Below are 21,796 nucleotides of genomic sequence, written 5' to 3'. Positions count from 1 at the left end.
AACATTTATGCATGGAAAGAAATGATCCTGAAGTAAAAGAAGCACTCAGATTGGACTGAGAACGATGCACCCATGCCAGAAACGGTACACCAATGTGATGTGAAGCAAAACTTACAGAAATCCTGGCAAACCTGGAAGATATGCAGAAATCAAAAGCTAAAGAAGAGGAAATCGCTGGGACCAAATGGTAAACACCCCAGAGTACGGAACAAACGCAGAAAGGAAATTACAGAATGACTGTGTGGAATCTGAAATCAGCTATGGTTGGAGGCTAGTGAATATAAGAATTCCATGAGTGATCCAAGAAGCCTAATATCAGTGCCAGGCAATATGGTAGAAAGAGCTAAATGACTAAACACCAAGACATTTAGCCAAGGGAAGTCTTAGGTGAGACAGTTGGTATGGTATACCTGGATTTTGAGAAATGTTTTACTAACTTCCTCATGCAACACTCCTGAGGAAATTAAAAACCACTGGGATATGAAGCAGCTGCTTCAAAGAGAGAGTAGGGGTAAATGGTCAGTTCTCTCAGTGAAGGAAGACGAATGGTGGCATGCCACAGGGACCCTGCACTGGGACTCATGGTTTTCTTTAACATATTATAAGTGGCCTGGAAAGGGACATGACAAATGAGGTGATCCAATTTGAGAATGACAAAAAGTTATTCAAAGTTCTTAAATGACCTGTGAATTGTGAGAATTTGCAGAAAAAGATTAGAAGAGAAATTGGATGCACATGGGAAAAATAACCCAAATTCTGTTAGGTTCTGCATTAGGAAAGGATCACGAACAGATCGGAGAGAGTTATCATGCACTGTACCGGGACATGGTGCGCCCTCACCTGGAATACTGCGTCCAACACTGGACGCCATGAAGAAGGACACGGTACTACTCGAAAGGGTCCAGAGAAGAGCGACTAAAATGGTTAAGGGGCTGGAGGAGTTGCCATACAGTGAGAGATTAGAGAAACTGGGCCTCTTCTCCCTTGAAAAGAGGAGACTGAGAGGGGACTTGATTGAAACGTTCAAAATACTGAAGGGAATAGACTTAGTAGATAAAGAAATGTTGTTCACCCTCTCCAAGGTAGGGAGAACGAGAGGACACTCTCTAAAGTTAAAAGGGGATAGATTCTGTACAAACGTAAGGAAGTCCTTCTTCACCCAGAGAGTGGTAGAAAACTGGAACGCTCTTCTGGAGTCTGTTATAGGGGAAAACACACTTCAAGGTTTCAAAACAAAGTTGGACAAGTCTTGCAAAACTGGAATATACGCAGGTGAGGCTGGACTCATTTAGAGCATCGGTCTTTGACCTGAGGGCTGCCGCGTGAGCAGACTGCTGGGCGGGATGGACCACTGGTCTGACCCAGCAGTGCAACTCTTAGGTTCTTAGGTGTTATTGTGGACAATAGATTGAAACCATCTGCTCACTGTGCGGCAAACGGAATGTTAGGAAAGGAATCGATAATAAGACCAAGAATCGGTGGCGTAGCGAGGGTAGGAGGCACCTGGGGTGGTGATGCCCTCCCCGCTCCTTCCCTGCCCTCCTCTCTTTAAAGCTTCTTTAGCCTGCTGTTCATACCGGCGTTAGCTTTCCTTCTGACGTCACTTCCTGGCCCCATGACCCGGAAGTGATTTCAGAGGGGAGCCAGGCCAGAGAAGTTGCTCGCGCTGGTGAAGATTTCAAGAGGTTCTGGGGAAAGGGAGGGTGCAAGTGTGGCAAGGGGGGGGGCAGAGAGGTACCAGCGCCCCACCAGGACAGCACCTTGGGCCACTGCCTCTGATGCAACTTTTCCTTGAGAATTGGGTGCAATTCTGGTCACCACACGCAAGAAACGAAACAGCAGAAATAGAAAAAGCACAGTGAGAAAAGGATAGGAGGGTTGGAGACAGCTGAAGAGAGGGTGGCGCAGTGGTTAGAGCTCCAGCCTCTGCCCCCTGAGGTTGAGGGTTCAAACCCAAGCTGCTCCTTGAGACCCTGGGCCGGTCACTTAATCCCCCTATTGCCCCAGGTACTTTAGATAGATTGTGAGCCTGCTGGAACAGACAGGGAAAAAGGCTTGAGTGAGAACAGGATAGAAAACTGAAGAACTAAATATGAAAAGCTCCTACAAATCCTGTGAACAGAAATCAATATCTTTGAGTCTTCAGGATTAACTACATGAAGCTAAGTGACTCATTCCCTCCTTGTCCCAAAATCTATCATTGCTATTAACCCCGAAAATATGTACCCCATGAATTCCAAACTCTTTGGCTAATGTATGAGTCCCCCAAAAAATAAAATAAATTGCTTCAATGACTGAAAGTCCATCAAGCCCAGTATTCTGCTTCCAATATTGATCAAATCCAGGTCACAAGTGCCTGGCAAGATCCCAGGAATAAGGAACGGATTTTGGCCAAGTCCATCTTAATAATAGGGAACTTGTCCAAACCTTTGTTCCAAATATATACAAGCAATGAGATCACAAATTTACAAGAATTTCACTCTCGTTCAAAGGTGACGAAGAGGAAACCTCAGCCTTCCTCTCCCTTCCCCCACCCACCCCTCCCTCCCTCTATAGGAACTAAAACCAGACTTTGCAAATGGAAGGACTATGGGTTCCTTTGACACGCGGAATAGCACATGCTAGACGCTAACACCAGAATTGAGCTGGCATTAGTTTTAGCCACGCAGCGCGGGTTCAGCAGCTTAGTAAAAGGCGTCTTCTAGTGTATTCCAGAAAGGTTCCCAAATGTTTGTAAATTGCTTTCCTGCTTTTGAATCCAGGTCAATAAAGTCATCCGAACCTTTTTAAAACCCTGCATTCATTTATTTTCTTTTATATCATGTCCTTCCAGGGGAGCTCAGAACGGGTTAGAAGTTTACGCACATATTAAAGTGTTTTTATACAAGGTGTTGGCAAGCCTGACATGTCAGGACTTTGTCTGACAGGGATGGCAAAACACAACATAAATAAATAAATGCCAGGTTATATTAACATATTTATATACAACCTAAGATCTAGGTGGTTTCCAATATCAAAACATTCATAAAATACATAAAATCAGCAGACACAAACAACATTCATTTTGTATGTATATATGGTTTTAAGAAAGGTTTGGACAAATTCCTGGAGGAAAAGTCCATAGTCTGTTATTGAGAAAGACATGAGGGATCGTTAGCATGGAATGTTGCTACTCTTTGGGATTCTAGAATCTTTCCTGTCCGGGATTCCGGAATGTTGCTATTCTTTGAGATTCTGTATGGAATGTTGCTCCTATTTGGGGTTCCGGAATCTTGCTAATCTATGAGATTCTGGAATGTTGCTACTCCTTGGGTTCTGGCCAGGCACTAGGGACTTGGATTGGCCACTGTGAGAATGGGCTACTGGGCTCGATGGACCATTGGTTTGACCCAGTATGTCGATTCTTATGTTCTTATATATCTAAGGCAACGTGGGTCTGATGTCTACAGCTTACATAGAAGCATCAAGAAACAGTTGGGTCTTGAAATGTTTCTTAAAAGGAGCAAATTCTGTGCACAATCTCAAATGTCCAGGCAGTTTGTTCCACAGGTGTACCCCAGCGATACACAACACTTTCAATTATGAGGTCGTTACTCGAGAGGGTTCAGAGAAGAGCGACACGTCTAATAAAAGGGATAGAAAACCTTTCATACGCTGAGAGATTAGAAAAACTGGGACTCTTTTCCCTGGAGAAGAGGAGACTTAGAGGGGATATGATAGAGACTTACAAGATCATGAAGGGCATAGAGAGAGTAGGGAGGGACAGATTCTTCAAATTTTCGAATAATAAAAGAACAAGAGGGCACTCGGAAAAGTTGAAAGGGGACAAATTCAGAACGAATGCTAGGAAGTTCTTCTTTACCCAACGTGTGGTAGACACCTGGAATGCGCTTCAAGAGGACGTAATAGGGCAGAGTACGGTACTGGGGTTCAAGAAAGGATTGGACAATTTCCTGTTGGAAAAGGGGATAGAGGGGTATAGATAGAGGATTACATTCCAGGTCCTGGACCTGTTGGGCCACCGCGTGTGCGGACTGCTGGGCACGATGGACCTCTGGTCTGACCCAGCGGAGGCACTGCTTATGTTCTTATGTTCATATGTTCTTAGGTCACATATCGTAGTCCCATTTCCGTAACTGCTGTTAATTTCATTCCTCCCTCTGATCTCAGGTTTATAGATCTCCCCTAGCGCATCAAAGACGACCTAACCAAAACCTGGTGGACTCATGAGGACTTTGTACCTCTGTATGGTGAGACATCGCATGATAAACGGTGTATTACGAGCGTGGGTAATGTAGCTTGGCCAACCTAGTATACAAAACACGGCACGGCAAAAGGGTGACATGAGAGTATGGTATGCTACAAGGTAGAACCTAGACATGGGATGGCAAACGCTGAGTAGTGGGCATTGCGTGGGAATGTAGCCCAGTCGACATCGTGTGGCGTTTGCATGAAAGGTAGAATGTAGAAGAATATAGCAGAGGGAGAGAGAAAGGGGACAGTAGGATAATATGTGGGAAGCATTGTCTAACAAAGCGTGGTGTGGACGGACCTAACTCTGGGATCTTGCACAGTGGAGGTGACTTGATAGGGGAGCACATTATATGATGGGCAGTATCAAGTGCAGGAGTTCACGGTATGGTGGGCAAAGCACATCAGCGTTTGGGACTCGTGACAGCGAAGGGCTGGTTCTCTTCTTTGTAAGGTTTGGGGATTTGTGTAGGTGCATTTACCGTATTCTCTTGCAATGAATTGCAGAGTTTAATTACACGTTGAGTGAAGAAATATTTTCTCTGATTTGTTTTAAATCTCCTACTTAGCAGCTTTATCGCATGTCCCCTAGTCCTAGTATTTTTTGAAAGTGTAAACAAACAATTCACATCTACCCTTTCCATTCTGCTCAGTATTTTATAAACCTAAGGTACATTAGCTAGATTGTGATGAGGAAAATTTGGATATCAGCTATGGATCTGCGTTTGCCATAATGTATGATGACTCGGGATACAGGACAGTCTGCACACGATGGGTTCCCAAACAGCTTCCTGATCTGTACAAGCAACAGCAGCGTGTGGAGGTTAAGAACATAAGTGCCATTTCCGGAACAGACTCTAGGCGGAGGCCCCACCAGGCATAGTTTTAGTCCCCATATCCCTCTATGCCTCTCGTAAGGAGATGTGCATCTAGTTTGCTTTTAAATCCTAGAACGGTGGATTCCGCAATAACCTCCTCTGGGAGAGCATTCCAGGTGTCCACCACTCGTTGCATGAAGCAGAACTTCCTGATATTTGTCCTGGACTTGTCCCCCCTTAGCTTCAGTCCATGTCCTCTTGTCCGTGTCATATTGGATGTTGTAAATAATTTTTTTTCCTGCTCTATTTTGTCGATTCCTTTCAGTATTTTGAAAGTTTCGATCATATCCCCTCACAGTCTCCTTTTCTCAAGGGAGAACAATCCCAGTCTCTTAAGTTGTTCCTCGTATTCCAAGTTCTCCATGCCCTGTATTAACTTCATTGCTCGTTTCTGCACCATCTCCAGCAGTTTTATATCCTTCTATAGGTTGGGAGACCAAAGTTGGACGCAGTATTCCAAGTGTGGTCTGACCATTGCCCTATAAAGCGGCATTATTACTTTCTCCGATCTACTCGTGATTTCCTTCTTTATCATGCCTAGCATTCTGTTTGCATTCTTCGCTGCCACCGTGCATTGTGCCGACGGCTTCAGGTTCCTATCGATTAATACTTCCAGGTCCTTTTCCTGTTCAGATTTTCCCAGACATACTATACTTGTGTTCCGCATTTTTTCTGCCTAAGTGCATCACTTTGCATTATTGCACATTAAACTTCATCTGCCATTTATCTGCCCATTTCTCCAATCGGCTCAAGTCGCTCTGGAGTCCCTCACTGTCCTTCTGCGAGTTGATTGCCCAGCATAGCTTTGTGTCATCTACAAACTTGATGATCTCACTGGATGTTCCTTCTTCCAGGTCATTGATGAAAATATTAAATAAGATGGGCCCAAGTAACGAGCCCTGGGGCAAACCGCTAGTCACTTTCTCCCAGTCTGAGAACTTCTCATTTATGCCCACTCTCTGCCTTCTGTTCTCCAGCCATTTGCCTATCCATCTTAGTATATCTCCTTCTATTCCATGGCCCTGCAGTTTCCTGAGGAGTCTTACATGTGGAACTTTGTCGAACGCCTTCTGAAAATCCAAGTATATAATATCCACCGGTTCTCCATTATCAATTTGTCTGTTCACGGTCTCAAAAAATTGAAGTAGGTTCGTCAAAATGACTTCCCTTTCCTGAATCCATGTTGGCTGGCTCTCATCAGGTCGTGATCTAGTGACGAGACATGGGTGCATCATTGTGACCTGGAGAGCAAAAGACAAAGAATGATGACGTGAAGGAAGTGGTGTTCATCTGGCTTCGGGGACTATGTTCAATTGCTCACACGTACTTCTATAAAAGGCGTCAAATGTATTTTGCCTTTACTTTTTTATTTACTCTCAAATATCTTTAATTTGCAGCCACATAACAGCAGTTTCATTCAAATATCTCCTTTTCTAGTTGGGCCACAAGACAGCAGGTGAGAAACCTCTGACGATACAGCACGGATGGCCCAGCAGAGCCAAGTAGAAAAGGAAACACATGAGATTGTTTCAACTCAGACAGCAAAAAGGTCACTTCTGTCTTTGCTGTTTATCAGAGGAAGTGACCTAGTGACCTTCTTCAATAACCCTTAATCCAAGCTTCCTACTGTATACAGATCCCATTGGACCAGGCGAGTAGCTAATCGAACACTCCCTGGCAGTCGGCCAGAGCATTACAGACGGACACTGGCTTTTGGTAAATGAGAAATAATTGTACACAAGAAGGATGATTAAAACAGCCGGAGCCTCAGTTGTGCACTGTCTGCCCTGAAAATCCTAGTGGCAGATTCCTTTGGATGAAAACAGGTCATGTTTGGGATTTCCTATCCATTGAGATGGAAAATGACACAATCTGTTCTTAGATTTATAAATAGCATCCCATGTCAGGATGAGAGAGGTGGAAACAGGCATGGGAGAGGTGCGAAGGTGAAGGAATAGTGAGGCTGGCTGTCAGTCTGTAGGCGAGCTCTTCCCATGGCCTGTATGCGCTGCCCTGTGCCCAGGGTGGAAATATGAGCACTGATGCCTGTAACACTAACTTCTTTAGTAACTCAGAACATAGTGATAAAAAGAAGGCCTTATTAATCCATCCAGGCTGTCTACCTACATACTCAACCCAACAGCTAGCTTCTCCCTCTGTCTCACTGCCCTCCATACTAGTCAGAATCTGTTACAATCCACCTCCAGAGGCTATATAAGGCCAACCCCAAAGTCCAACAGCCGAGTACCCTTCTACGTCTAACTATCAAGCTTTCTAATCCCCACCCCACCCCCAGACACCACGTTCTCACCATGCCTCTCCATGCAATTACCCTGTTCCTGTCACACTAAACTGGTTCCACTCCTCTGCTTCATCTTCTTCTCCTCCTGCTTTTCTCTTCATAATTAGTGCAGGCAGGGACGTGACTTCAGCTAAGGACCCTCTTCTTCTGGAGTACATGAAGCTCACCATCTCCCCCTAAGAAATAGCCAGAAGCACTGGAGGTTTTTAGTACACAGAGCTGAGGAAACAACGTCAAAATTCCTCAGTTTAGTCAAGCCTGGGGGGCTTTTCCTTCTGCTATTTTGGCATGTTCAGTCAGAGGTTTTTGTTTTTTTTTCATAAAGCGAAATGGGAAATGAGACAAATCTCTACCTACCCTACCTGAATGTAACTTGCTTTGAGCTCCTACTGAAATAGGCGTGAGCTAAATGCAAATCCCTTCCCTGCCCTTCAGGACAGTATATCTATACCACGGAGGTTTTGTTTTCTGTCATTCATAACAGGAAGCACAGGAGTGGCGTTTTCTTCTCTGGCGTGGAAGCTAGGCAGGATAGCTACCAGCCTAGTGCGATATAATTCTGAGGGTCAACACAAGAAATAAATCAGTGTGAGTGCCAGCCTTCTGCTGATTGCTACCAAACTTAGGGGCAGCTGCCCTCCCCTCAATCTCCCTTTCCCACCCTAGATGCAAAATTGCAGCAACCATGATCAATCTGAAAAGATGCATGGAGCTTACCTTCATTACCTGTGTGCTGAAAACTATGCCAGTCCCACCCCTTTCTAGGAAGATTCCCTCGATCTATGGAGACGGGTGACTGGGCTAAAGGCAGACCCCAAGCATCTTTTCCATGTTATCATGGTTCCTGAAGGTGGACCCAGGGAGCCGCAGGAGGGTAGCAAAGGGAGACACTGGACTTTGGGGTGGATGGAAGAGTTGTAGGAAACTTGATGGTGACATGGGATGGGGAAGATGTTGGCCTAGGGGGCCTGGAGAGGGTAGAAGGGAATAGGGGAGATGCTGGACACTGAAACCATCACTGGAAGGCAGGAGCCCTAGAAAAGAGATTCACTTGCTAATTTGGCCTTTGCCAGTCCACAAACCCCTTCCGTGCTGGAAATATGAGCCCATTCCTGCTTTTAAACTGAGCCCAATGTAATCAGATCACAAGTAGTATAACAAAGTTGCTCACTCCAAGCACAGGTTTGAGACCTCTAGTTAATCATTGAAGAATTTCATCACCCTCATGAATCCAGCGTCCTGGCATAGCAAGTTCTTCCTCATAACATGAAAGACCCAGGATTGGAGCCTGCTGGAGTGCTGGACAAGTGCAGGGCGATGATGGACTTCTTTGTAATAAGAGCAGAGGGTGGCGTCTATTCACATCAATATTATGCAATACACCCCAGGATGATGGCATCTGGGTGATGTGTCATTTCTTCTTCATCCTGCCTTTAACTTGACCGACTTTCCGAGCTGAGCATAATTTTCTCGAAACACACCCAGTCATTATTTAGTGAGCAGTTCAGTTCCCAAAGGCTTTTCCTCTGGGACCAAAGCTCTACAGCTCAGCACTTTCTGGGTTCTTTTACAACCCTGACCACAACTATCAGAGTCTGTGTCTCCAAATTACCTACCATTTGAGTCTGGCCATGAGCCAAAGGCGTACAGCCCCGTGACCTCAGGACACACCGGATTTGATAAAGAGCAGATCTGTGATTTCCTAGTATAAAGGAGATTTATTCATGGGGAAAAGAAAGGGTTAAAAATCAGGTAGATTGGCCACTGGGTTAGGTGGACCCAGTAGCCACTCAGAGTGTTCCAGGTGAGGAACAACATTTGAACAAACCTAGTTATAGAACACAAAGATAATCATAGTTAAAATGGGTTATTATTATACCACTAACTCTTCTTCTTATTGCGCAGGTAGATAACGTCCCCCTTAATTAAAGGAAAAAGGAAATGAAAATCACCGCCCGGTGTAATAAAGTGAGCCCAGTATAGGACAATCAGACCGTTGTGACATCACCAATGAGGTTGGCTCTTATTGGTGGAATGAGGCATTATGACATCACAATCTCAGCTCTGCTTCCCAGAGGCAGCTATTTTAATTTATTTCAAGACATTTATATCCTGCATATCACCAGAATCTATGTGGGTTACAATTAACATACAAAAACATGAAAAGAACCCCAAGAACCTTTCTAGGCAGACTTGATGGCTTATATTGGTCTGGAACACGATACCAGAGGATGTGGTAAGAACAGATAGCATAGCTAGTTTTAAGAAAGGTTTGGACAAGTTCCTGGAGGAAAAGTCCATAGTCTGTTATTGAGAAAGACAAGGGTGAATCCACTGCTTGCCTTGGATCGGTAGCATGGAATGTTGCTACTCTTTGGGATTCTAGAATCTTGTTACTCTCTGGGATTCCGGAATCTTGCTATTCTTTGAGATTCTGTATGGAATGTTGCTACTCTTTGGGATTCTAGAATCTTGCTATTCTTTGAGATTCTGGATGGAATGTTGCTACTCTGGGGATTCCGGAATCTTGTTACTCTCTGGGATTCCGGAATCTTGCTATTCTTTGAGATTCTGTATGGAATGTTGCTACTCTTTGGGATTCTAGAATCTTGCTATTCTTTGAGATTCTGGATGGAATGTTGCTACTCTGGGGATTCCGGAATCTTGTTACTCTCTGGGATTCCGGAATCTTGCTATTCTTTGAGATTCTGGATGGAATGTTGCTACTCCTTGGGTTTTGGCCAGGTACTAGGGACCTGGATTGGCCACCAGGCAAACAGGCTACTGGACCTGATGGACCATTGGTCTGACCCAGTAAGGCTATTCTTATGTTTTTATGTCATTTGCTCTGTTAGTTTGGCAAATGGAGTAGGACTGGGTTAGGGGGTGCTGTTACTCTCCCCCTGCTTCCAAATTTCTGCCCTGCTGGAAAGAGTCATGTCCAAGTCTAGGTCCAGAGTCCAGGCAAGGAAGTCTGGGCTATCCCCTTCCCCTGTCCAAGCCACATCATGGCATCCACGGATCTCTTTATTTTGTTGCTCAAACGGAGCGTTTTTGAACTTTGGGGCCAGGGATCCCCCTTCTGGAAAGTTCCTCCCGCTGAGTCCCAGGAGCAGTGCCCTCCCTCCTGCCAGGCTGGGCGTGGGTGCTCCCCCTGCCCGTGAAGGTAAGGGCGGCTCTCCCCGCCTCTTCTCCTGCAGCCCAGCCCAGCCCTAGAAAAGCAGCTAGCCCTCCCTCCCTCCTCCTTAGCCCGAGATGGGGAAGGAAGCGTGAGTGGAGAGCACGGAGGCAGCGGCACAGTGAGTACCCCCGGGGGAGACTCGTTTCCAGCCCCCGATCGCAGCCAGAGGGGCTTAATTAGCACTCCGAACCTGACCGTCGCAGGGATGAAGGGGGTCTGCGGTGGAACGACGCCCAGCTCCCTTATCTGGCTACTGCGAATTAGATCCCTTGGTTTGTGTCCCATTTGTGGTGATGGGCTGGGGAGGACATCAGTGGGATCTCCACTGACTTGGACCAGGAGGACGTTAGTGGCAGACTTGAAGGTTGGACATATCAAAGAAGAGACAATTGAATTATGTATTTGTAGTGGATGGACCGTTGGGGTCTTTATTTGCCCTCATGTACTATGTGATCCTGTCTGCCTCTTTCCCTCACTCTCCTATACCACATCTGAATAAATCCATGCCACAACAATAGCAGCACCCCAAAACTTCCTCTTCCCATCCCCCCCACCCCCCGCACACTCATTAGCACCATTTCATCCCAGCAAATCTGGCTCTTAGTCCAAAACGCAGAATCTCTTTGGCTTGGTTGAAGCAGTTCCTAAAGATCTTTCGCCTCAAATCGCAGGGACCCTTCTCATGTGAAATTACAAAAATAATAAGTAAAAAATCTACTGCTAAGATCTTAAATCAAACCCACAGGAAGCCAAAAGCCATCTCATAACCTCTACTTTACATAGTAACATAGTCAATGATGGCAGAACGGTCCATCCAGTCTGCCCATAAGTTATACTCATTAAAAAATACATGATTCGATGAACTTGTCTCTTCTTTGATATTTCTGGGTCATAGACTGTAAAGTCCACCTGGTATTGCCCTGGGTTCCAAATGCTGAAGTTGCCGTCCAAGCCCACTCCAGCCTATCCAACCGTCCCGTTGTTTGCAGGACATCTACCGTAAAGTCTGGCCAGTAACATCCTCCTGTTCCAAGTTAGTGGAGTTCCCGTTGATGCCCACCCCAGCCCATCCTACACGGAATCACCATTTATGGGACACAGACCGTGCAAGTCTGACTAATACCGGCCTTAGTTCTTTAATTTACATCCTTCATTTTCTAATTAGAGATCCTCTATTTTTATCCCTCGCTTTTTTAAATTCCATCACCATTTTCCTCTCCACCACTTCCCTCGAGAGGGCATTCCAAGCATCTACCACCCTCTCCGTGAATAAGAATTTCCTAACATTGTTTCTAAATCTACCTACCTGTAACTTCAAATTATGCTCTCTAGTTTTATCATTTGGGTCCAGACACCTAAGGCAATATTAGGTGTCCAATCAGAGCCTTAGATTCCTCCCTAGCACATCCCAGGATGCACCAGAGAGGGGAAGGCCTGTTTGAAGAGGTGGGACTGTTGACCAGAGGTAGGAGGCATCCCTCCAGCCGGTCTTTGTTAACAAAGTAAGGGGCGGGGGTGTTGGAGGCAAGGGGAGGGGGGTCATTGGGGGTACGATGGTGGCAGCAGGAGGGAGTAGGCAATTCCTCCTGCTGCCAGGGGGGGGTTGCTTGATAGTGGCAACATTTTGTGATAGGTCTGAGCTGTTTAGCCTTACTTTCCTGTCAATACCTGAGCCAATCAGCGCTCAGGCACTGACCAAAAAGTAAGACTAGGACAGCTCAGACCTCACAAATGTAGGACAGCAAGGTTAGGGAATCACCTAGAGTGGAGTGCTTGTTTAAATATTAATGAGCTAATATTAATGGCCTAAATATTATTGGCACTAATGATACTGCCAGGTACACCAGGGAGAGAAGGTGAAGCAGTCATGTGTGCAGGTGGTATCCTCGGTCAGGTCAGAGAAGCACGCATCCTGGAGATGAACGCATGGCTAAGTGGATGGTGTTGTCGAGAGCATTTTGGCTTCCTGGACCAAGGGATAATTTTCCAAGGAATGATATCCATCTATCAAAGCAGGCTGGAAAATCTGCTGAAGAAGGCTTTAAACTAGAAGTGATGGGTCAGAGTGATCAAGCCCTCAGGTAAGTAAACCATTGAATACCTCAACATGGAAGGGAAAAGGGGGAAATGTCTGGAAACCAGGAGGTAAAAAAGGGGTGAAATGGGAAAGAGCTTCTTAAAAGCGGTTCGAGATTATTACTCTGGCCCGGAAGGGAATTGAGACGTGTCTTTATTTTTTCATGGCTGGAAGGTCTTGAATTTGTCCATGGATTCTTCATATCTGATGGTAGAGCATTCCATAGGGAAGAGGCTGAATGGGGATGGGATATTGAGTAAAATCATAGGACACGTGATGGGGCTTAGGGAACAAGGAATAAGGTTCTGGCTGTGATGGTAGAGGCCGAGTTGGATATAGTGGCCATCACAGAGAACCATGACTGGGTAGGAAGAAAAGGAGGAGGAGTAGCGTTATAAGTTAACGAACATATTAAAGCCACACAACTGCAGGATCTGCAGGGCAAGGAAGAGGCACCATGGATCAATTTGGAAAGAGGAAATGGTGAATGTGTTTACATTGGTGTGGTACACAGACTTCCTTCACAGACGGAAGAAGTAGATAGAGATTTAATAGTAGACATTCGAATATATCTAAAAAAGGGGAAGTCTTGCTAATAGGTGATTTTAACATGCCGGATGATGATTGGGGTATCCCTATTGTGGGGTCTTCTAGAAGTAGGGAGATTCTGGATCTCTCCAAGGAGAACTGTTCCAGCAGTTGGTAATGGAACCCACACGAGATGGGTTCATACTGGACTTAGTGCTTACAAACGGAGAATGTGTTTCTGATGTTGTCATCTGGCATCCAGTGATCACTGCATGGTTCGGTTTAATATTAAGATGGATATAGTGAGGGCTAATTCAAAAGCAAAGGTTCTAGACTTTAAAAAAAAACAACTAACTTTGTTCGGATGGGGGTTTATGTCAAGGAATTATTGTCTGGAAGGAGTGGAAAAGCTGTGGGCAAAACTGAAAGGAGTGATTGTAAGGTCGACAAACCTTTTTGTGAGGCAAGTAAGTAAAAGTAAGAGGAAAAGAAGGCCAAAGTAATAGCTGAGAAGGTAAGAAATAAGAGGTTAGCTTTCATAAAGAGGAAGATTGGCAAAAATATGTGGAAAAGTTAAGAGAGGCAGGTTGAGTAGTCAGGAAAGCAAAGATACAAATGGAAGAAAAAATAGCTGACATGGTAAAACGGGGAGACAAGACATTTTGTAGATATTTTAGTGATAGGAAGAAGTGCAAAAGTGGCATTGTGAGACTCAAAGGTGATGGGGAGAAATATGTAGAAGCTGATAAAGAAAAGGCCAAATTGCTTAACAGATATTTCTGTTCTGAGCGGGACCCAGAGGACCAACGTGAGTAGGGATGGAGGAGTAATAGACCCTGATCGATTTTCAGAGGATTGTGTTCGTGAGGAGCTAGTTAAATTAAAGCTAGATAAAGCAATGGGGTCGGATGGTGTACATCCGAGGGTGATGAAGGAACTTAGGGAAGTTCTGATGGCTTCGCTGACTGACCTTTTCAATGAGTTTCTAGAGTCAGGAGTGGTACCGGAGGTACTGGAGAAGGGCAGATGTGGTCCCTCTCCTCAAAAGTGGAAGTAAGGAAGAAGTAGGGAATTACATGCCAGTAAGTTTGACTATTGTAGTAAGTAAATTAATGGAAATGCTTTTAAATCAGAGAATGATGAAATTTCTGGAATCTGGTGGATTACAGGACCAAAGCCAACATGGATTCACTAGAGGTAGGTCTTGTTAGACAGATCTGATCAATTTCTTTGACTGGGTGACCAGAGAATTGGATAGAGGATGTGCGCTAGATGTGGTGTATTTATATTTTAGCAAAGCCTTCGACAGTGTTCCACACAGTTGTCCAATAAATAAACTGAGCACCCTTGGGATGGGTCCGAAAGTGACGGGCTGGGTCAGGAACTGGTTGAGTGGAAGGCAACAGAGGGTAGTGATCAATGGAGATCACTCTGAGGAAAGGGATGTTACCAGTGGTGTGCCTCAAGGTTCAGTTCTTGGGCCTGTTCTTTTTAACATTTTTATAAACGATATTGCTGAAGGACTGTCAGGTAAGATTTGCCTCTTTGTGGATGATACCAAAATCTGCAATAGAGTAGACACGCCGGATGGTGTGAATAACATGAAGAAAGACCTGGTGAAGCTTGAAGAATGGTCTGAAATTTGCCAGCTAAAATTTAATGCTAAGAAATGGAAGGTCATGCATTTGGGCTGCAAAAACCAGAAGGAATGGTACAGTTTAGGAGGTGAAGAACTTCTATGCAATGCAGAAGAACGGGACTTGGGTGTGATTGTATGTGATGATCTTAAGGTGGACAAAGAGGTTGTATAGGTGACTGCAAAAGCTAGAAGGATGCTAGGGTGCATAGGGAGAGGTATGGCCAGTAGGAAAAAGGAGGTATTGATGTCTCTGTCTTAGACTCTGGTGACACCTCATTTAGAATATTGTGTACAATTCTGGAGGCCACACCTTCAAAAAGATATTAAAAGGATGGAGTCGGTCCAGAGGAAGGTTGAACAGTAATCTCCTGTGCTCTGAGAATCCCTGCTTGGCTTACCTGAGGTCACCAAGGCTGCATCAGCCCTTTTACCTGCTCTGGGTTTCTTTTTCCCATCATGTCTTCATGATCTGTTGGTTATGAAGGATTTGCAAGTGTGTTTCCACAGTGTTGGAAAGATCTAGAGCCAGGAAAGGACATGTAGCTCAGCGGCAGTGATTGAAACCATTGGAGCCAACTTGTCAAAACGATTGGGGGAGTGCTAAACCCAATGGAAATTGCCCTTCCCTGGACAAGAAAGGCTCAGAATTAGGCACCAGGAAAAATCAACAGTAAACAGTGGTGCAGGCTGCATGCCCTTTGCGGGATAATAGTGTGGATTCCCACACCCAAACTTATACCTGGTGTACAAGTTGGGCACATTACATTACATTACATTACTGGCTTATATTCCGCCTGTATCTTTCAGTTCTAAGCGGATTACATCAGAACGATAACTGGACATTTCCAGGAAGAGAAATACAAATTACAATTAAGGCGTAAGGTCTAAAGCAATTTTGATGAGTGGGTTCTAAGAGGGGGAGAGAGGGGGAAAGGAAGGGATTAGGACATTTGGGTGAATTTCTTGAATAGTAGGGTCTTGATTTCTTTGCGGAAAGCCTTGAGGTCAGTTGATGCTGTCAGTAGGTTGGTGATGGAGGGGTCCAATTTAGCTGCATGTGTTGCAAGTAAGTTGTCATACATCTTTTTGCGTTTAGTTCCTTTAAAAGGGGGGAAGGAGAAAGGGGATTGGGTTCTCCTCTGTCTGGTTGAGAGGTTCCTGTTTAGACGGTTGTTTAGGTGGGTGGGTGCCGTTCCGTTTAAGGTTTTGAATAACATACAGTATAGTTTGAATTGGATGCGGGCTTGTATTGGAAGCCAGTGTGAGTCTAGGAAGGCGTTGGTGATGTGGTCAAATTTTCCAAGGGAATAGATCATTCTGAGGGCAGTGTTCTGCACGGTCTGTAGTTGTTTTATTAGGTAAGTAGGACAAGAAAGGTAGAGGATATTGCAGTAATCCAATAGACTTAGGACTAGGTATTGAACTATGAGTCTGAATTGTTCTTTTTCAAAGAATTTTCTGATTTTGCGAAGGTTGCGCATGGTGAAGAAAGCTTTTTGTGTGATTTTGTTGATTTGCACCTGAAGAGTGCAACCTCTGTCTACTGTTACTCCAAGGAGTTTGAGAGTGGGTTGTAGGGGATATTTGGTGGTTTTTATTTCTAGCTCTGTTATAGAAGGGGTTTTGTCCTTTTCAAGCAGTAGAAATTTAGTTTTATCTGGGTTGAGCTTCAGTTTATGTTCTGTCATCCATTTTTCCACCGCTTCTAGAGTTTTTTCCAGGATGCCTGATTTGGTGGGGTCTTGTGTGTCAAAGGGGAGGAGTATGGTGATATCGTCTGCATAGCTGAATGAAGTTACTTTGAGTTTGTCTAACAGGGTACCGAGGGAGGAAATGTAAAGATTGAAGATCATGGGTGACAGTGGGGAACCTTGGGGTACTCCGCAGGGGTTGGTCCAAGGCTCCGATATAAGATCGTTTGTTTTTACTCTGTATGTTCTTGTTTTAAGGAATCCTTGAAACCAGTTGTATACTTCGCCTGAGATCCCTATTGCTTCTAATATCTGAAGAAATATGGTGTGGTCGACCAGGTCGAATGCGGCAGAGAGGTCGAGTTGAATTATCAGCATCCCTTTTCCTTTGCTAAGGTGCTGTCTGGCTATATCTAGAAGGGAAGCTAGCAGTGTCTCGGTGCTGTGGTTAGACCTGAACCCCGATTAAGTTGGGTGGAGTAGGTTGTGGTCTTCAAGGTAGTTGGTGAGGTATTTGGCAACCAGACCTTCTATTAGTTTAACATATAATGGAATTGAGGCGATGGGTCTGTAGTTGGAGGGGGTGTCTATTGGTCCTTTGGGATCTTTCAGTATTGGGGTGATTATGATTTCCCCTAGGTCTTGTGGGAATTGGCCTTCCGTGAGAGTTGTTTGGATCCATTGCAAGAGGCAAGCTCTAAATTTGGGGGATACGTTTGTCAGTAGATATGACGGGCAGTTGTTCAGGTCGCATGACGCTCGACTGTATTTTCTGTAGAGTCGGTTCATGTCCAGCCATTGCACCTTTGTAAAGTTGGACCAGTGCCTGTCAGCTGCAGTGGCTTGTAGGCACATAACACCCTGCCTACATTTTGGGCCATGCCCCCTTTTGAATTGCCTGTGAGACACTTTGGGAAGCGCAGCATTATGGATCTGTGCCTAAATCCAAACTACTGCTAATTAACATCACTAATGGATTGTTTACAGCTCATTAACTAATTAGCTTGGTTGCAGATCTTGGACTGGGCCCAATTTTGGCAGAATCCAGTGCTCAAGCACCCAGGCTCTGTTCCAGAGTTTGTCTTTCAGCTGCTGCTGTGGGGAGAGCATTCAGGGGGCTTTGAGATGAGGGGGAAAAGCAAGGGGAGGAAATACCTCTGAATGCAGATTCGTGAAGGCTGGTTCCGAGTGAGCTAGAGGAAAACTGCCACATAGGAAATGTTTTCCCACTGAAATCAGGCTTATGTTTTTCTCTGGTTATCCCTCTGTCTCTCAGCACCCTAAGGAATCCCTGACAAAAATGTCTAGCGCTCTGGCTTGGAGATCTTGATGCTGCAAGCCCAACTACAGCCAGGCCCAGGAATACTCCAGACTAAGTTCCTTCTCTCTTGCTGTACTACACGCGTGGAACAAACTACCTGAGTCATTCCGCCAAGCTCCGTCCATGGCAATATTCAAATCTAGGCTAAAAGCCCCACTCGCTTGTAAAGCCTGATAAACTCCTTATCCTCCTACTTATCCTGTTTGTCTGTTGACCAGATCATGTTAAGCTCTACTGATCAGGGACTGTCTCTTGAATGTTTTAATGTACAACGCTGCGCTATAGCAATGATAAGCAGTCGTAGTGCTAGTAATATGATTTCATGCCAGGGCTGGGCTCTGGGTCTGATGCTGGCATCTAATGCTTTCATTGTTTCAAGTATCTTGTTTTACTAAGCAAAATACAATTGATAAAAAATTATAATTTGAGAGCAATACATAAGAAGAACAAACAGAGGATAGAGCTACAATCTGCGTTTTAGAGGCAAAAGAGGTAACATATATGGAGAGGGGTGGGGGGAAGACGAAAAAGCACGAAGAGCTATCCTTTGAAAAGAAATGATCAACTGTCTGCATCTTTAAATCGAAAACCTTTCAGGTTGTTTTTGTGTGAGGATAGGTTAATGTTCTCCTACTCCATATGTTTAAAGCTCTGGCCTTTTCTTTCTTGGTCAGTGTCAGATACAGACTAGACGTAGGTGAATGAGCAGTGTGTAGTTCAACTGAATCCCTTTCCTCCCGTTGCTTTTATAACCTCCTTACCCTCAGAAGTAAGTGGGACAGCTGCCAACCTCTTCACCTTTCTTCAGCCACTGCCTTCATGTGGTCAGAAACTGGGTCCAGGACTATTCATTGCAGCTGAATCATCCCACGATGAAACGCATCCCATTCCATGCAGACAAGCACTAGAATTCACAGTGCCAGTCTGATTTGGGGCCCCTGATTCAGCATTTGGGAAGGGGAGAATCCCCCCTTTCCCCCCCTCCCCAATTCTTCCCTGTTCCTCTCCTCCCTGTCCGTGATCACACTAGGACCTGTTTCCCCATTAGGAAGTCCATGGAATGTACCATGTGAGAGCAGGAAGGACTGAACCAGTGCTTAAAGCACCAACTCCACATTCAGAACAGGACAATTCCAGAGCACGAGAGTCAGCCCTGGAGAAGCAGGCTGGGAGGTGGGCATCAGTGGCTGGCAAGGAGCCTGAGCCATGGGGGGAGAAGCTAATTCCAGAGCTGCTGCTCGTCACCTATGAGGGGGCCATGCCCGCCCTCTACAGGAACCGGGGAGGGGGCTGGGGTGTCTGCATCTCTCTCGATGGCTCTTCTCTGAGTGTTGCCTTATTCCAGCCACCAGGGAGGGATGCTGGACTGACGAAGCTCAGCCTCCCCGTAATGGAACAATTCATCGCAGCTGTGCTGAAATGGCCCCGATAAATTGTCCCATTCCGTCATAGAAAAGTCTGCCCACTGCCTTCCCCTCAGTCAAGCTTGTGATATAATTTATGGCTCTCTACCTCAATGGTAGCATATAGAAAGGTTACCCAAGTTGCTTGTATTTTCAAGAGCTTGTCATATATTTACTGTTGGTGGCAGTAGGGTGTCCTTCTCTCAGAACCTGCAGCGTTCATTGCTTATTTATCCTGCTGCTCTGTCTCACTGCTGACGTTACGCATGCCATGGAAAAGAGGAAGGGGCTTGTGGTGAGAACCAGGGCAATCGGAGATCAGATCCCACCATCACTCCTGCTGCCTTAGGTACCCCTTAGATCAGTGGTCTCAAACTCGCGGCCCGGGGGCCACATGCGGCCCGTCAGGTACTATTTTGCGGCCCGCAGCCTCTACTAGTGCTGCTCGCTCTTTGCAGTGTCCTCTGGCTTCCCCCTGGCCTCCCACTCTTACCTTCAGATAATTACCGCGGCCTGCAGAGAGGATTGCCGGTGCTGCAGCGATCCTTGCAGGCTGCCGTGGTCCTCGGCAGCATGTTCCCTCTGCCGCAATCCTGCCCCTGACCTCAGAGGAGGGGGCGGGACCGCAGCAGAGGGAACATGCTGCGAAGGCCGATAGCAGCCTGCAAGGAACACTACAGCACTGCGATCCTCTCTGCAGGCTGCGGTAATTAGCTGAAACTAAGACTGGGAGGCCAGGGGAGAAGCTGGAGGACGCTGCAAAGAAGGGGGGAACATGCAGTCCTTCAGGGGTGGGGGGAAGATTTATAAACTATAAAGAGTTTTACCTCATGTAAAATTGTCATTTCTTTAATAAGACATTAACTATTTTTTCTGTGGCCCTCCAAGTACCTACAAATCCAAAATGCGGCCCTGCAAAGGGTTTGAGTTTGAGACCACTGCCTTAGATTGTGAACTCTTTGGGGAAGAAACTCTCTGCCTGAATTCTAAAAATGCTAGAATTGAATTTAACTCAAAGTCTTATAACCTGCTCATTTTCAACAAATGTTGCACAGGAAGGGGTACAATCAGGCTTTCAAAACAAAACCCCCCTGCACCGAACCCTCTCCCCCATCCTGCATCCGTTTGCCCCCTTGAACACTATGTGGAAAATACAAATGTTAATAATCAATTTGCTTTCTTCCCTTAGATGCTTGTGAAACTGAAGACCGCTCTCCGTGTTTTCGGCACCAGTCTCTTTGCCGCACTAGTCTTGGGGGGAATCCTAGCAGCCTATGTCACCGGCTATCAGTTCATTCATACCGAGAAGCACTATCTGTCTTTTGGACTGTATGGAGCTATCCTGGGCCTCCACCTCTTTGTCCAGAGCCTTTTTGCCTTTCTGGAGCACCGGCACATGCGGCTGGAGGGACGTCAGATGAAGCTGCAGTGCTCAGTGGCACTCTGCATTGCTGCCTACCAGGAAGACCCTGACTACCTGAAGAAGTGTTTGTACTCCGTGAAGCGCATCTCTTACCCTAACCTCAAGGTGGTTATGGTGGTGGATGGCAACAGTCAGGATGACACCTACATGCTGGACATTTTCAATGAGATCATGGGCTCCGAAAAGACAGGGTCTTATGTGTGGCAGAGCAACTACCATGAGAAGGGGGCAGATGAGACCGAGCAGAGCCTGCAGGATGGCATGAAGAGGGTGCAAGAGGTGGTGAGAAGTTATGACTTTGCTTGCATCATGCAGAAATGGGGTGGCAAGCGAGAGGTGATGTACACGGCCTTCAGAGCTCTGGGCGACTCTGTGGATTATGTCCAGGTAGGAACAATGTCAGCTTCTGGCAAGACACACAAGGGGGGGGGGGTAGAAAAGAGGGTGGCCAGACAAAGTGTTCCCTCTAAGCTGAGCAGGTGTCCTCCAGCTACATTGCTACCACTAGGGGGTGGAATATTTTCAGTCGCTAAGGACAGGTATGTTCCCTGGAGTCCTGCAGAACTTGCCTGTCCCTCACAATTGAAAAATGTGACAGTAAAACAGCACCCTCTATTGGTGAGACTGTGGGTGGAGGACTCCTGCTCAGCTTAGAGGGAACAGTGGCGGGGCGGCGGCGGCGGCCATTTCAGAGGTCATTTTCCCCCACGCAGGATCACAAAAGACATGAATGGAAAGCTGGGATAGGTTAGGTATAAGAACATAAGAATAGCCTTACTGGGTCAGGCCAATGGTCCCCATAGGACCTTGGTGCATACAGAGATGTTGGGTTATTTAGTAGTAGTCATTGGTACAGCTGAAGCTTCTTTTTTTCCTTGTGGGATGCTTAAAGGACCAGCAACATTGATGTTGTAATAATACATGAAATTTCTGAACCAAAAAGGTCTTTCCCTAGATGTCTGTGAGCCCTCGAAGGCTCAACTTGGATTTCACAACCTGTAATAATCCAGTTTTCTTCAGGAGCAGTAGATTAGCCAGAGCTGGGTACGGTAAATCATACAGACGCCAGAATGTGAGACAGCACGCAGGTTCCACAAAGGCA

At 45.8% G+C, this 21,796-nt stretch overlaps 1 protein-coding gene across 2 annotated transcripts in view; it reads left to right on the top strand.

Annotated features, from left to right (window-relative positions):
• Positions 1 to 10,689: 10,689 nt before the first annotated feature.
• HAS3 (hyaluronan synthase 3) overlaps positions 10,690 to 21,796 on the top strand; it is a 41,585-nt gene continuing 30,478 nt past the window's right edge. Inside the window, exons 1-2 of one of the 2 annotated variants that reach the window (XM_033941071.1) lie at positions 10,690 to 10,730; positions 20,461 to 20,976. In XM_033941071.1, the coding sequence (XP_033796962.1) occupies positions 20,461 to 20,976 (516 nt within the window). In that variant the 5' untranslated portion in view covers positions 10,690 to 10,730. Of the gene's footprint in view, positions 10,731 to 20,460; positions 21,082 to 21,796 lie in introns of both variants that reach the window. The other variant, XM_033941070.1, reaches the window with a different exon arrangement.

Source organism: Geotrypetes seraphini, chromosome 4 (assembly GCF_902459505.1).
Source record: "Geotrypetes seraphini chromosome 4, aGeoSer1.1, whole genome shotgun sequence".
NCBI lineage: Eukaryota > Metazoa > Chordata > Amphibia > Gymnophiona > Dermophiidae > Geotrypetes > Geotrypetes seraphini.
Note: the sequence above shows the minus strand (reverse complement) of the source record. Positions and strands in the feature narration are given on the sequence as shown.